This window comes from Cebus imitator, unplaced genomic scaffold, assembly GCF_001604975.1.
Source record: "Cebus imitator isolate Cc_AM_T3 unplaced genomic scaffold, Cebus_imitator-1.0 Scaffold11, whole genome shotgun sequence".
In the NCBI taxonomy this organism is placed as follows: domain Eukaryota; kingdom Metazoa; phylum Chordata; class Mammalia; order Primates; family Cebidae; genus Cebus; species Cebus imitator.
The window spans coordinates 4,195,603-4,211,344 of NW_016107326.1; the positions used below are offsets into that span (position 1 = coordinate 4,195,603).

At 44.5% G+C, this 15,742-nt stretch overlaps 1 protein-coding gene and 1 long non-coding RNA gene across 2 annotated transcripts in view; one reads left to right on the forward strand and one right to left on the reverse strand.

Moving 5' to 3' along the window:
- LOC119474222 overlaps positions 1-8,239 on the reverse strand; it is a 16,807-nt gene extending 8,568 nt beyond the window's left edge. The window contains exon 1 of the long non-coding RNA XR_005203510.1: positions 7,368-8,239. This is a non-coding gene — a long non-coding RNA (uncharacterized LOC119474222). The remainder of the gene's footprint in view (positions 1-7,367) is intronic.
- Positions 8,240-8,380: 141 nt separating this feature from the next.
- On the forward strand, positions 8,381-13,854 carry ING2 (inhibitor of growth family member 2). Its single transcript, XM_017549498.2, has 2 exons — positions 8,381-8,974; positions 13,044-13,854. The coding sequence occupies exons 1-2, from the start codon at positions 8,806-8,808 to the stop codon at positions 13,712-13,714; spliced, it is 840 nt and encodes a 279-aa protein (XP_017404987.1). The 5' UTR covers positions 8,381-8,805; the 3' UTR covers positions 13,715-13,854.
- The last annotated feature ends 1,888 nt before the right edge of the window (positions 13,855-15,742 follow it).

Below are 15,742 nucleotides of genomic sequence, written 5' to 3' on the forward strand. Positions count from 1 at the left end.
ACGTGCCACCATGCCCAGCTAATTTTTTGTAGTTTTAGTAGAGACGGGGTTTCACCATGTTGACCAGGATGGTCTTGATCTCTTGACCTCGTGATCCACCCGCCTCGGCTTCCCAAAGTGCTGGGATTACAGGCGTGAGCCACCGCGCCCGGCGGGAATTCTAATTTTCCTTCAGAGGAGATGTTAAATTTGCTGCAAGACTTCACAGAAAAATATTTTATGATATCCCGAGTTCTTAATTTTTTCCCGTGGGCTCTTTCCTCCCTTCAACAACAATTAGCCAGAAAAAAAAACATAATTATTTGTTTTACTCTTAAACTTTTAGGTGTATACTTATTTTATGGATTGTTCTATGACGCTGGGCAAGTTAACTTCTCTGGGTTCCAATATTGTCACCTGTAAAAAAGCTAGTCTGTAGGTAATCTATAATAGTGACCTCCATCCTCTTCCCCATCCCTACAGAGATGATGGTTAGGATAAACGACCATCAGCAGCGCTGGCTCCTCCAGCTACTCAGTGGGGCTGCCTGTTGCCTGCTCTTCCTTACTCTGGAGAAATCATTGATCTAAGATTACATCAGCCTTAAAAAATGTACGAGTCTAGAATTATCATGAGATTGAAAACCACCATTCGAAATCATGCAACCTTTAGATGCATTTTCTTTTTGAGACAGTGTCTCACTCTGTTACCCAGACTGGAGTGCAGTGGTGCGATCCTAGCTCACTGCAGCCTCAAACTCATGGGCTCAAGGGATCCTCCTGCCTCAGCCTCCCAAGTGGCTGGGACTATAGGTACACACCACTGTACCGGGCTAATTTTTTAATTTTTTGTAAAGACTGCATCTCCCTATGCTGCTCAGGCTCCTTTCACATTCCTATCCTCAAGTGATCCTCCTACCTTGGTCTCCCAAAGTGGTGGGGTTACAGGTGAGCCACAAGGGCAGGCCTTTTTTTTTTTTCTTTTTTAATAAAAACATCTTAAATGTCCTGATGATCTAATTAAATAACTGATTACCTTTAAAAAAAAATAAAAAAAATAAAAAATAAAAACATCTTTTTCTTAGTAAACATATGTTTACTTTTTATTAAAAAAGAAAACATGTTTTCTAATAAAAACATCTTAGTAAACATAATTATAATAATAATACACATAAGGGAAGGGTGAAGGCTATGCTACAACAACTTTCAATATATTCCCTTCCTGCCATTTACTTCCATTTGATGAAATTAATAGGAATATTACTGTACAACAAAGAGTAGCATCTGACAGGCACTGTGCCAACTTTTACCCCACACTTTCAAAGACTGGAAGAATTCAAGGCTTTAGTTTACATGTGGTTTGGCTACTCTCAGATGCTAGGCAATTGTCGTGTGTACTGATTACCTGCAAAAACATTTTCGGGTAACACAGCTCACTAAGAAAAAGGGACCTCTACAAAGACAGAACGTGTTGGCATCTTGGATCTAGCTATTATGTTAATTGTATAGGCTGAATAATTTATATGTACTATATCCACTATTTAATTTTGGACAAATTTTTAGGTTTCACTGGCAAAATTAGACCAAAATTTCAATTTTGAACAGAGTATAAATCTCTGTTCTCTAAATTAAAAACCCTTTCCCCTGCTTTTGGAAAACATAATTGCATAATTCAAACTCCTTCAATACTGTGACCTAGTTCCCCCTCTTGATGTTATAAAGGGCTCATGTAACTATGGTAACCCATCTAGGGAAAATTGAATGTTTTTCTGGTCAGCAATATGCAAAGTATACCATATGTGTTATTTTTTTCTCTTTGGCATAGCTAAGGCGATATTATGTTTGCCTTTTTTCTTGGTTATGGGAAATATGATATTTTATTAGACCAAATTTCCTCTTGACTACAGTCCCAGTCATTCACAGTCCCTTCGTTAAAATGTTTTAGGATCATTTTTTTGCTTTTAGTAGTCATCCTAAATGCTGAATAGTACCATAACCTAAAGCAATAGGATTGACTGCATACACTGGTTAAATCTGTGCGGTCTATCACATAAACTCCACGTACAGGATGACATTGCTCAGATTTCTAATGTTCCTTCTGGAGAATCTGATAGTTTCTTAACTTTGTCTTTTAATCCTAGCCGAAGTGTTTTCTTAAAGCAAAAGAACTGCTAAAATGGAATTACATCTTGGAGTATATTTAGATATTGAGAAGAGTTATCTCCAGTTTGTGGTGCCTTTTATATATCTTCTTTTTCTCTCTATTAAAATATTTTTCTACAATAGTGTGTAATACTTATATAATAATTAAAATGCTTTAAAACTGAATTCAGTGGCGATGCAAACTACTAGTTTTTAGTTGCCTTTTTTACTCATGAATTGATTTAAAGTTTTAGGTTTTTTTCACTATAAGATGCTTCACTGGACCTTCTAGAACAAATTACACTCTAAATTAACACAAACTCCTAGATTAGTGTTAAAAAATGTGCGCTTTGAATGAAGAGACTTAAGGGGAGCTATTGAGGGAGGTATGGTTCGGGGAGGAGGGGGGCAATGAAGCGTAGCCCAGGAACGGTGAAGGAGGCAGACAATTTTGCTGGGATATCTTGGCCTTACAGGGGAACTGGACAGGTGGGGATGATTAGGAAAGAATGTGAAAAGGGGTGCTGGCCTGATTGACACCAGGTTTGGGGAGTTTTGAGAGGCCTGGAGGCCTTGCCGCCAATTCCCACAACAGTTATGGAGGCCAAGGAGACAGGTCCTTGAAAAGAAGGCAGAGTGGAGTGGGTGGCCTCCGTGTTGATTAAGAAGGGGATGGACTTACCCTCCACGTAAGAGTTACCCGAAGTTTGGTGTCCATGATGGTCCAGGGGGCTTCCGAGATTGCTCAGGCAGTGTTAGTCTTTACCCGCCAAGCCGAGGATGAGAGGTTCAGGAGCTCTGGGAGTCAGACAGTTGACTTTCTGTGAGAGCCCCTGCACAGACAGGGCAGGGCTTAAGAGAAGTCCTGGGCTGAGGGCATTCCTTGGTCCTGTGGCCTCCAGGAGGGGTGGCTGGACGCGCTGCAGTCTGGGCGCTTTGAAGTCTTTGTGAGCCGGTGGTGTGGCTGGGGTTTGTCTTACAGAAGAGGCAAGCATTTGTAGCTCTGAGATGTGCTGTCGCCGGGCAGATTTTTCCCCATTATTGAATCCCTTGAAGGTGAGGTTGCTTAATTCCTGTTGTGGGGTTTGAGGGCCAGATTTTAATTTCTGTACCTTTTTGTAATGTCGGGCTGATTGAGTGACAAAATGCATATTAAGCGTTTTTTAGGGGTGAGAGTAGAAGTAAGGGTGACATTTAAGTCACTCCAGGTAAGATTATAGGACTGGGTTAAGTATTGGAGGCTTTGATGAAAAGGAGCCTAACCGGTGGCCAATCTGGAAAGGTTGGATAAAGGAAAAGGAATGTGCCCCCTAGCTATGTCTTTGGCTGCAGCCACCTCTGCAAGGGGGAATCATTGGGGAGGAGCATAGGAGGTAGCCGAGGCACTAAACTGTAAGTTGGCAGCAGAGATTAGGGAGGGATTGGTGTGTAAAAAAAGGCTGGACGTAGGGAATTTCAGTGCCATTTTTTGGCCAGTTGGAACTGTTGTTTAACTTGTATTGTAGCCATGCAGTGTTACAGAAGAAGATGAGACGTTTGGGTTTTAGGTCAGGAGACAGTTGAAGAGGCTTGAGGTGTTTTAGAACACAGGCCAGTGGAGAGGAGGGAGGGATAGAGGACGGACGATTGCCCACGGTTCTGCAAAGGCAGCAGAGACAAGGAAAATGGGCACACAACCCAGCTGCTCAAAAGGCGTCCCTAGTTGAGCCTGGGTTGAGCCTCATTGTTGGTGGGTGGTCAAAGAGCATCCTCTCTGTTGACCTGCCACCAATATCGGCCATGAGGCTGGTGGGCGAGTGACTAGGGTGAAGGTCTCCACGATAGTCAAACCCCTGGGGAAACTGGGTCCTCGGATCTGTGACCTACGCAGGATTTTCCGGTCATGAACCTCACAGAAGGACCTGGTTTACCTGATTTTCCTTGTCTTTGTGGTGGAAAAAGGACAAAACAGAAAGGGGGAGGAAGTGGAAAAGACAAAAGGATGGGAAAGCAAAAAAGAGACTGCTTACCAAAACAGCCAGTGGTGTGCGTCTGTAGGCCGGTCTGATGACCCTAGGTCGGTAGGTAGATCTCTTCATAGAGGGAGCACAAGAACAGGAACAGGGGTTTGGTCTCCTGTAGAAGTTCCCCTGTCCTGGGTTTCAGCACCAAATGTTGAAAAAAAAGTACGCTTTGAATGAAGAGGCCTTCCAAACAGGCTCTGTGTGAGCAACAAGGCTGCTTACTCACCTGGGCACAGGTGGGCTAAGGCTGAAAAGGGCATTGGCAAAGGGCAGTGGGATAGGAGTTGGTTTTATAGGTTTAGGTAGTTTTTTGGGGGACGGGGGTGTTGCAGAGTAAGTTCAGTTATAGTGGTGGGGGGTAGGAGCAAGGAGTATACAAGTTCAGTTACAACGGCAGGTTGGGTAAGAGGAATTTACATTATCATAAGAACAGTTAACGTGGCAGGGTTGGGTGAGGGGCTTGTGGGAAGCTTCGGTGGGCGATCAGGACAATGGCAAACACAGGCAGGGGGTGCGACACTTCAGCTGGAGACAAGCAGGACTTCAGACTTTCAGGCTCCAGGCTTGCATATAGAGACCTGACAATTAGTAAGGATTTATTTATTTGCATCAGGTACAATTATATTTCTTACAACATGCTATCAATTGGTGACCTTATCATATGAAGATTTCTTCTTGAATGTCTCCATCTTTAAAGCAGTGATTTTCAACTACTCGAATCTTTTCCTCAGAAAAACATTGCTCTCTGCTTCACTGAATTAAACAGGGAATTAACTGCCTCTTACTGGTTTAGAAAAGACCTCATTAGCCAAATAAAAAGCATGGGATTTGCTGGATCCTGTTAAACCAAATGTAAAAGACTTAATGAGACAATAGGAAAATCTGAATTGTGTAGTTATTAAACAATAGTAAGAAAATTTGGGAGGTAGAATAGTATTATGGATATTTTAAAAAACTGTTACCTTGGCTGAGTGCGGTAGCTCGCGCCTGTAATCCCTGTAGTTTCGGGGGCCGAGGCAGGCTGATTACTGGAGGTCAAGAGTTTGACATTGGCGTGACCAACATGGTGAAACCCCGTCACTATTAAAAATACAAAAATTAGCTGGGCGTTGTTGCACACATGTGTAATCCCAGCTACTTGGGAAGCTGAGGCAGGAGAATCACTTGAACCTGGGAGGTGGAGGTAACAGTGAGCCGAGATCACAGCGCCATTGCACTCCAGCCTGGGCGACAAAAGCAAAACTGTCTCAAAAACAACAGCAGCAACAAAAAACTGTTACTTTTCCCTGTTCATATTTAAAGTATTTACAGATAAAATGATAAAAGTCCAGCAAGGGTGAGGGAGCGTGAAGGGAGATATATTAATCTTAGCCCTATGTTGCTAACTGTTGAAGCTGGGTAAATGGTATACGAGGATTTATTGTGCTATTATTTTTACTTTTGCCTTTGTCTGAAAATTTCCATATTAAAGTTTAAAAATATTAAAAAGTAGAAAAAAGAAAAGGATTTCAAATATATTTGGTCTGACTCCACAGAAGCTGAATTTTCTCAGCAGCCATCTTTGTGACTCTCTCACACCAACTTTCCAGTTTGTTTTCCAGCAGTTTGAAGTTGCTGCTCTTCCCAAGACACAGGTATGGAGGCATACACGTTTCCTGCCAGGGACCTCTTCAAGTCGCCGACTTAGAAATTCAAGGTAATTTCAGACTAATTTGGGGAGGTCAGTTACTCATCTTTTTCTTAGGGCTGCTTTATGGTAGATAATACACTGTAGAGCAAATAAAATTGCTTTTTGCTTTACCCACAGGATTAAATATCACAAATTAACTTCAGTTGCTAAGAATGGGAGATTTTTAATTTTGCATTTAGAAGACGAGAAATTCAATCTGAAGAGGCCCCATATTTCCAGTTAAGTGACCACTCAGAAGGGAAGGACAGCGCTAAATAACCAAGGTCAAGAGTTGGGTTTAGGGATTGTGGTGATTTTTTTTTTTCCACTGAAGTGCTCTCCCGACACAGGCTGCTTTCACAGGGTGGCAAGAATAAGCCTTAGATTAACCTTTTAAAATAAACCTAGCAAGAAAAGCATGTCTGAAATAATTCATACATATACATGTTATGTTACAATGTTTTATAGTTTTAGATCAGTATCAGCTAAAATATTCTTTGGATATTTTTGCTTTTTTCCAGCCTGTTCAACGGAATTATAAAAGGTGAAAATAATGCTATAAAATGCCTCCTATCCCATGCTCATCCCTCCTCTCATCTTGCCCTGTTTCTAGAGGAAGTGCTCTAGGTATTCCGCATCTTTGTCTTTTTTCCCTTCTAGTTTCTTGCTTTCTTTTTTTGAGATGTAGTCTCCCACTGTTGCCCAGGCTGGAGTGCAATGGCATGATCTCACTCACTGCAACCTCCACCTCCCGGGTTCAAGCGATTCTCCTGCCTCAGCCTCCCAAGTAGCTGGGATTACAGGTACCCGCCACCACACCCAGCTAATTTTTGTATTTTTAGTAGAGACGGGGTTTCACCATTTTAGCCAGGCTGGTCTCAAACTCCTGACCTTGTGATACGCCCGCCTCGGGCCTCTCAAATCGCCCTGGGATTACGGGTGTGAGCCACTACGCCTGGCCCTCCCTTCTAGTTTCTAAACACATAGCTACCTGCAGATCGCTTATCAGGCTGAATAAAATCCATAGGTGCATTCGGTGTTTGACCTGTAACAAGGCACCATGCATTATTTTGGGCCTTTGATAAACACCAGCTTATTCAAATTTGTGAGAAAACAAAAATAGTAGGGTTCAAGTAAAAACCAGTACAATTCAGTTCTTCACAGAGGCCGTTTTTTGATGAGACCCGGCCGAAAGGTTTAAAGAACTATAAAATCCCTAAACGTTCTCAGAAATACAATACATTGTAATGCCTGGGTTGACTTAATACTGGCCCAAACCTCAGTGTCCCAGGATAATAACCCAAGACAACTTCCCAGTCCTTTGCCATAGTTGACGTCCCAAGACGTCAAATTGCCTGGAGTGCTTTATTTCTGTTTGAAATACAAAATTTCTTCTCGATAAAGAGCTAGATTTCTCTTGCAAGTCAAAGGCTGTTTGACTTACTATTACCAGCTGTTTCAAAAGTGCTCTAAATAGGTCACCATTCCGGTGTACCAACGCTGCAAACCGGATCTAAGATCCAAATTTGTCGCCGCTCACTCACATTTTCTTTTCAACTCCAAGGTAGTACTCACAATAGGGCGTGTTTACATAGGCATTCCATTAAAATTCTCCAGGCATTCGTTCTATTGACACCCGTTTCTTCCAAAAAAGTCTATCTGTAATTAAAATCAGCTCCTCCGCAGGGCATCTCGTTTACACTACACCGAAACGAAACCCCACTAGGAGATCACGCAGACCGTGGGGCCGAGGGCCCGCCCGTGGCTAGGTTTTTACTCGCGTCTCCACGCCCCGGGTCCCCTCTGGTTGTAGTCGCGGGACAGGATTGAGCAAAACCTCCCGTAAAGCTGGCGTGTGTCCCTGGAAGCCTCGCCGACGTCCAATGCTTAAATGTTCTGACACCCCCCAAACGTAGTTGTTTTTAAGGACCAACGCGTTGGCAGGCAGAGGCTGTCCCGCATCTCGTCCCCCTAAATGACACAGTAGATTCCTGCGCAGGGCGCACGACGCCGGGGCCGAAGGGAGCACTGTCCACCTCCCCGATCAGCTCCGCAGGGCAGGGCGAGCCCGAGGGCCCAGCAGGAGGCGGGCGGCAGCCCCGGGCGAGCTCAGCAGCGGCGGGAACGCAGTCGCCGCGCATGCCGGGAGCCGCCCGCCGGGGCGCGCAGTCCCGCAGGCCTAGCTCCGGGTCGTCCGAAAAAGGGCCCCTTGCTGCTCCTTTGCAGGCTCGCGAGGAGCCGCGCTCGGACCGCCGGATGGGAAGGGAAAAGGCCCGTGAGGCCCGGCGGAGCGAGCCGGGAGGAGCTGCAACTCCCTGCGGGAGGGACGGCAAGAAGGACCGAGCCACCTTCCCTGCCGGGTCCCATTCAGGCGTGGGGCGCAGAGGCGGGCTCCCCGGGCTTCCCCTTTAAGGGAGGCGGGGCGCGGCCTGCCGTTTGGCCGCCCCCTCGCGCCCTCCCCTCCAGCCCTGAGCCGGCAGACCAATCGCCCGGGCGGCGGAGCGAAGGCGGGAGAATGCGAACCCTTCGGTAGGCGGTAGGGGCGGGCCCCCGCCTTATTTGGAGCGAGCCGTGCGCAGGCGCAGAGGCGGCCGCGGGCGGAGGGGCGGGGGCAGGCCAGCGGGAGGCTCCCCGTCAGGCACGGAGGGTGCCTGGGGACAGGCGGGCGGCGACGGGCTTGTCATGGGGATCCGGGCTGCGAGACGGCACTGGTAGCATTTGGGGACTCCGAGAGGGACAGGAAGTGTCAGCGCCCGGGACTCCGGCGCCGGCCCCGCCGAGGGGATCCCGGCTGCTCCGATCCCGGAGTTTCGCCCCGCCCCTGGGCTGGTGCCGCGGGGGCGGGGAGTGAGGGCTGCTTTGGGGGGGAGTGGAGGTCGGGGAGCGCGGCCGTGCCCTCTCGAGCAGCGGCGGGGTCCCCGCGGCGCCGGGCTGCGGAGCGAAGGGCCCGCGGCGGCCGCGGCCGGTGCATGTACGGCTGCTGGATGCGGAGGCGGCGGCGCTGAGCGGCAGGATGTTAGGGCAGCAGCAGCAACTGTACTCGTCGGCCGCCCTCCTGACCGCGGAGCGGAGCCGGCTGCTCACCTGCTACGTGCAGGACTACCTTGAGTGCGTGGAGTCGCTGCCCCACGACATGCAGAGGAACGTGTCTGTGCTGCGAGAGCTGGACAACAAATATCAAGGTAGGGGCCGCGGAGCTGCCGGCCTCGGAGCTGGTGGCGGGGAGCCTGCCCGGGGGAGTGCCACCTCCCTTTCTCCCGTGACAGTCTCCCCGAGCGCACCGAGGGTCTGCTGAGCGGGACGGGGAGGACTGGAGACCGGGTTCGGGCCCTCCCCTGCCCCGCGGTGGGCGAGGGCTTTTCTGGGGTCCCCGGATTGGGGGTGGGGGTCGCTCGTCAGCCCCCGCTGCAGACCCAGCGGCTGCAGCTGCCGCGGAGGGGAATCAGCCATTTTAAGCAGCAAGCATTTGTTCTGGCGCTCGCCCGCCCCGTGCCGCAGACCGCGCCGCCCCGGCCCCGGACTGTGCAGCCGGGCAGGGGCCGGAGGGAGTGAGCGGCCGGGCTCCCGCTGGTCTGCCGGGAGCGCTTCCCCACCCGACTCGCCCCCACCCCGGAGCGCGGGTGCATTGGAACGTGCGGGGGGAGGGGGCGAGAGGCCGCGGAGGCGGACTGAGGGGCCTCCCTCGGCGCCCCAGCCCCGGCCCGGAGGAGCGCAGTCCGTTCCGCTCTCCCGCCTCGGGAAAGTTCCCGGTCGCCTAGCGCCGCAGCCCTGGCCCAGCTCCTTCGGCCAATGGTTAAGAGGGGAGGGGAGGGGAGGGGAGGGGTCCCCCGCCGGGGAGGAAGAGAGGGGCGTGTGTGGCGGGGAGGGCCCGCGCCGGGGGCGGGGCCTGCGGGCGTGACGTGGGGCGTGGGAGGGGCGCGGCGCGGGTTCTCGCGGGCCTGGCACAGGGCTGGAGGCGAGAAGGGCAGTGGCGTGCCGGCTGCTGAGGAGGGAATCGGGGCAGTGCGGGGTGTTGGTTCGGCCCTAGCAGAGTCCGAGTCGGGGTTTGCAGCATGTTTGCGGCGATGTTTCCCGTCTCTCCCAACCAGTGAGTCAGGACGGGGATCATCAACTCGGACGGTCGCGGATCCTGGCTCCGCGTAAGTTCCGGGACATGTGTCACTTCCGGGCCTGTGGAGGATGTGGGTTGGTTGACTGGGCAACCGCCTGGCGTCCCCGAGCCCCCGAGCCCCTCCTACTCCGACTTCAGTGATGAGGCCAAACCACCCTTTGCGGGCCGACCCGGGAAGCCGGGACAGAGTCGACCTTTCTTATAGTGTTACCATCTACTATCGGTTGTGTCACTAGAAGGGCAGTTTAAAAGGGGAAATGTGTTGCGTTTAATAACCCTGAGTCGAGGAACAGACCTTGAACATAATAGGGAAACAGCCATATGGACTTTTAAGATAACTTCCTAAACCCATTCTCTATTTTTGTAGACACGTCAGTGATCCTATAGTTTAAAAGTCTCTAAGGAATCAGCTTCTTGGGTGACATTTTCTGACCTGTAGCATGTTAGAAATTTAAGTGTCTCTGATTTTTTTAGTTTATAAATTTGTCTCTGTTTTCTGAATCCATAGGATTCGTAAGGACCGAATCCTGTGTTGCGGGGGGCGGGGAAGGGAATTAATACTGATACGCCAGGTACAGACCATTATTGAAGTATTTCTTTTACGGATAAAATTTACAGAGAGTTTAAGTAACTCGTCCAGTTAATTAGATGTAGACTATATGGCTCCAAAGCCTGCTACTTTAGATGCACATCCTTGTTTTCAAACAATTTAAATTTAAAAAAATAAGAACTGCCCAAGGGGATTTCTAGAGGTATGGCGTACATACATGAATGGTAACCTAAACGTGATATATGCTTAATAATTGTATATTGAACCTTTCTAGTTTTTCAAATAACTCTTAAGTTTGTAAAGCTGGCAGGTTTTTGCATTGTTTGAAGGCACATGTTTCCTTTCACGAGAGTTAAGCTATTTGAAGTTGGTGAGGGATGCTAAAATTTGTTGACAGGGAAATCTGCTTCTGGATCATCTGTAATTGTCCTGTATTAATAGCTCTGGTAACAATAATAGAGTATGCCTAACAAGATCGAGACATTATAAAAATTCTTAGCTCTATGAAGATTGTGATTAATTTAATGATTAATAATAAAAACCCATCCAGTTTTGACTCTTCATGTGGTTACAGAGCTCAACTTTCACAGTGTTATGTTTATATGTATTTTGTGTTCTGGGTTCAGATTTCTTTTTTTTTTTTTTTTTCCCTCCACTGGCTAATAAGTATTTTTTTGGTTTTGGATCTAATATTTCTAGCAATATTTAGTGATATAAATTATATAGGCAGTCAAAGAAATTTCTCTCCCATCTACTTGAGATACTTTAAGAACTGCTGAAAAACCTCTAAAGAAGATAAATGAAGAAAACAATTTAACAATTGAAGTACTTATGAGATAGGGTTATTAGAGAACCTTTTTGTTCTAGAACAAAAAGAACAAAAAGAAATTATCTAGTTTCTTAGATAAATAACCTTCAAACTAAAATTTGATACTTAATTTCAAGTGCTTTTCATATAATTGATAGAAAAGTGCTTACACTGCAGGGTCAGACGTATAGATCTGGCACGATTCAAAGTCTAGGGTTCTTATCTCTTCAGTTGTAGTTTTTTCACATGCAGAAGTGATGACTTCCTGGTGGAGTTGCTGTGGGGATTAACTGAGAAAGTCTTTACCGCATAGAAAGCGCTGAGTAAATGTTAATTGCTTGTCTTATTTCACTATACGATAAGGTGTCTTAAAATTTTTTTTTATCTCATGTATAGTATTAGTGTACTGGTATGATGTATACTATAATTAGCCTCTAACATCCGATTATTAGGTGCAGAATATTTGAAATGAGGTTTACCTCTTCATTTTTAATCCTCAGTTTTTTATGTGTCTGAGTGAACCAGTTTCCTTATTTTTCTTCTAGGGAACTTAGGTTCTTAAGAAATCTGCTTAGATGTCTAGCTAAGCAAATGGAATAGTTATGAACTTTGTTGAAAAATATGCTATGCAGGTATAAGTACTCTCAACCGTGTGGTGGCACTTTTTTAGGTATTCCAGGTTAGACAGTTGTACCTCAGGTATGAGTACTTTAATTAATGAGTTGTGTTTGATATTTGCTTTGTGCGCCGTACTTGCGGACAGCCCCAATGTATATATTTACTCCTCTAACATTTCTATTTTTAGTAATTATAATACTGGAATATAAAACTGGTATGCCATGTGGTATGAAAAATACCAAGCAGACAGAACTCTTTCAGATAGCATTACATCTTGTAAGAATAAGAAATTAAACAGATTTGAACAAAACTAATCTTAAGTAAATTTTTGGTGACATCTGAAATTATATTTTCAGATTTTTGGATACCTTCTAGTGACTCAGCTATTTTTATTTGATTTAAGTAAGTGTGTTCCATGTGCCATGCGACTAAATCAGCAGTTCAGAAAGCATAGAATCAACTACGATTTATCTACAAAGGCAGAATGATCCAGTGCTGAGTTTACTGTAATTTTGTTAGTGGTTCGGTCAGTTGATGTCAGAACCAGAACCTACTCTGGAAATAGTTTCATTTTCTGAATTTCCCATATGAGGCTAAAATAGAGCCATTAAAACTAAGATGATGGGAAGCTAAGAGTTGCTTATGCCTGCTTTGTTAAGACTTTGATGTGGAAGTGAAGCTAATAGTAATCTCTGGAGTCATGTCACAAGTCATTGATTGGACTGTAAATCCTGTAAACATAGTTGGGCAGTAATCTGTAGCCTAGTCCTATAACCTTTTCAAGTTTTAGAGCTGGACTCCAGCCTGCAAATTTTATATATAGGGTTGTCTTGAAGGTGTTACAGCGCTAAGTAGACTCAAGTGGCATACAGTGTTCCTGCCCATGAGAAATACTTTCGATCATTAATTAGTCATGCATCTCTTATCCTTTTTAATATAGATTAATGAAGTATAGATTAATAAAGTATACTTTATTTCTAAGTATACTTTCATATTAGATAATATGGTCTTTGTATGGGAAGTAGTTTTTATTGTATACATACCAAAGAGGAGTGTGGTTTCATGGTTTGAGTTCTAACTTCAATTCTGTAAAAAATAACTAACTTGTAAATGTTACGTATGCTAACCCATGATAACATTCTCATTTTTCTTTTCCTTCTTTAGAAACGTTAAAGGAAATTGATGATGTCTATGAAAAATATAAGAAAGAAGATGATTTGAACCAGAAAAAACGTCTACAGCAGCTTCTCCAGAGAGCACTCATTAATAGTCAAGAATTGGGAGATGAAAAAATCCAGATTGTTACACAAATGCTCGAATTGGTGGAAAATCGGGCAAGACAAATGGAGTTACATTCACAGTGTTTCCAAGATCCTGCCGAAAGTGAAAGAGCCTCAGATAAAGCAAAGGTGGATTCCAGCCAACCAGAAAGATCTTCAAGAAGACCCCGCAGGCAGCGGACCAGTGAAAGCCGTGATTTATGTCACATGACAAACGGGATTGAAGACTGTGATGATCAGCCACCTAAAGAAAAGAAATCCAAATCAGCAAAGAAAAAGAAACGCTCCAAGGCCAAGCAGGAAAGGGAAGCTTCACCTGTTGAGTTTGCCATAGATCCTAATGAACCTACATACTGCTTATGCAACCAAGTATCTTATGGGGAGATGATAGGATGTGACAACGAACAGTGTCCAATTGAATGGTTTCACTTTTCCTGTGTTTCACTTACCTATAAACCAAAGGGGAAATGGTATTGCCCAAAGTGCAGGGGAGATAATGAGAAAACAATGGACAAAAGTACTGAAAAGACAAAAAAGGATAGAAGATCGAGGTAGTAAAGGCCATCCACATTAGGATTATTTGTCTTTTCTATAATTCGTTTACTTTGAGAAAATGTTTTAGGGTAAACGCATAAGACTATGCAATAATTTTTGATCATTAGTATTAATGGTGTATTAAAAGTTGTTGTACTTTGTCTGTGATCTTAATTTTCTGCACTGAATTACCAAATATTTTAAACCAGGTCGTCTTTGGATCACCCGATGAAAGGAGCAGGGAACAGGAAGAAGAGGGTGGTATAAACATTATAAAAACTTCACAAACCATGCCTATTTCATTTTCACTTAAAACTGCAGTGCTATTTTTTTGGTAAACACAAAAGTTTCACTAGCATTTTAGTTATACATGTTTAAAAAAATTTTAAATATAGTAGGATTTCTCTGTAAGCATCAAATGATCTTGGGTACTTTAAAATACAAATACTATGCCTTTTGAGCTGTGTTTTCCCTAGCCCTGTTTATACATAGCTTGTTCCTCTCTAGTCTTCCAGGATTTTAAGGAACTGGAAATAAGAGTAATTTGGGATTCCATGTGGAATAATGCGCTCTTATGAGAGTACTTGCTGCTGTCTTTTCCTTAGTAGCATTTTGATACACTGTCAGTAGCCCATTTGTAAATGCCTTGCTGCTACTTTGTAGATATATTTAATCTAGTGCTTAATAAGGCAGTTTTGTGTTTTGTTTTAACTGGGACAGGTAAGAGTAGTTAGGATACCAAAAATGCAGCCATTGGCTTACATTGGCCAACTTTGGGTTATGTAGTATCACGGTTCAAAGTTGAACAATTTAAAAATGCCTCTTAATTAATAGTATTTTCCATGTGATCCGCTGCCAGGATGCTTAGCCACAGGCTATCAGTGGAAAAGGGCATATAGTGGTCTTTACATATTGCCTTTATGTCAGAGAGTTGTTTTAAATGGTTTTGCTAGTGGTTATAGTTTATTTCTGTCCCAATCAGTGACTATACATTATTTTAAATAATAGTGTATTTACTTTCTTAACTTCTGGTATTGGTGCTGTTTGACGTTTTCACATTTAATGAACTCATTTCGTTATAGCAATGCAATTCATAATGTATTTGTAAATTGAAATTTTTCCAAGATTCTGATATTTTAAGGGTAAACTGCTTGATGGGTATATGTCCACATGTTTAGAGAAGGTTTTGGTTTTGGGGGGTGGCAGATTGAGTAGCTCTCTAAATCTGTGTGTAACATATGTTGTATTCCTCATTTCTTCCTGATCTGATGATCTTGATTTCTTTTTGATTAACATGAAAAATCCTGTATGCTTGTTTTGGGGGGGGAAAAAAAAAAAAAGCTTTTTTCTCTTCTAGCTCTCCTGTGTGACTTTGAGGCCAGTCATTTCACCTTATCCTGTGTCAGGTCATTCACCTGTAAAATGAGTTGGCCTAAATATCTCCAAGATTCCTCAGAAGTGTCTAGCCTTTGCACTGTAGTGAGGATTTTAATAATGACATGACTTCTCTTTCATTAATTTTGTCTTTCATTCTGAGGTGTAAAGATAGTTTAAAGGTGAGTTTGGAGATGGGTAAATGTGCAATGTTTGTTAGCTTCTGCCCTATGGATATTTTGATTCATGACTGGAGCTAGTTGGTTCTATTGCCTTTTGAGTGAGAAATGTTGGACGGCATGATTAAGAATTCAGGAACTCCTTTCTCATCGTAATCACTTAGTTGAGTTGTAAGGAAATCTTTTCTCTCTCTTGAGAATATAGCATTATGTTTTTGTGATTACAACCTTGTTACCAGAATGGAGCTCTTTACTTGACACCATTACAAATATCAGTAGGAACAAAACCCCCAAAGCCTTCAGATGTGACTTACGTAGAAGTCACCACTTTTTCATGCATAAATCTGCCTTGGCAGATGGGAGAAAAGAATAAACTTCCTAATAGAAAGGCCCAAGTTTGGATTAGACGTGACAGGAAAATGAACCTGGAAAATCCTGGAAGTTGTGCTCTCTTGAAGACCTAATATCTGAAAGTTTTAATTTTATGAATTTTTTG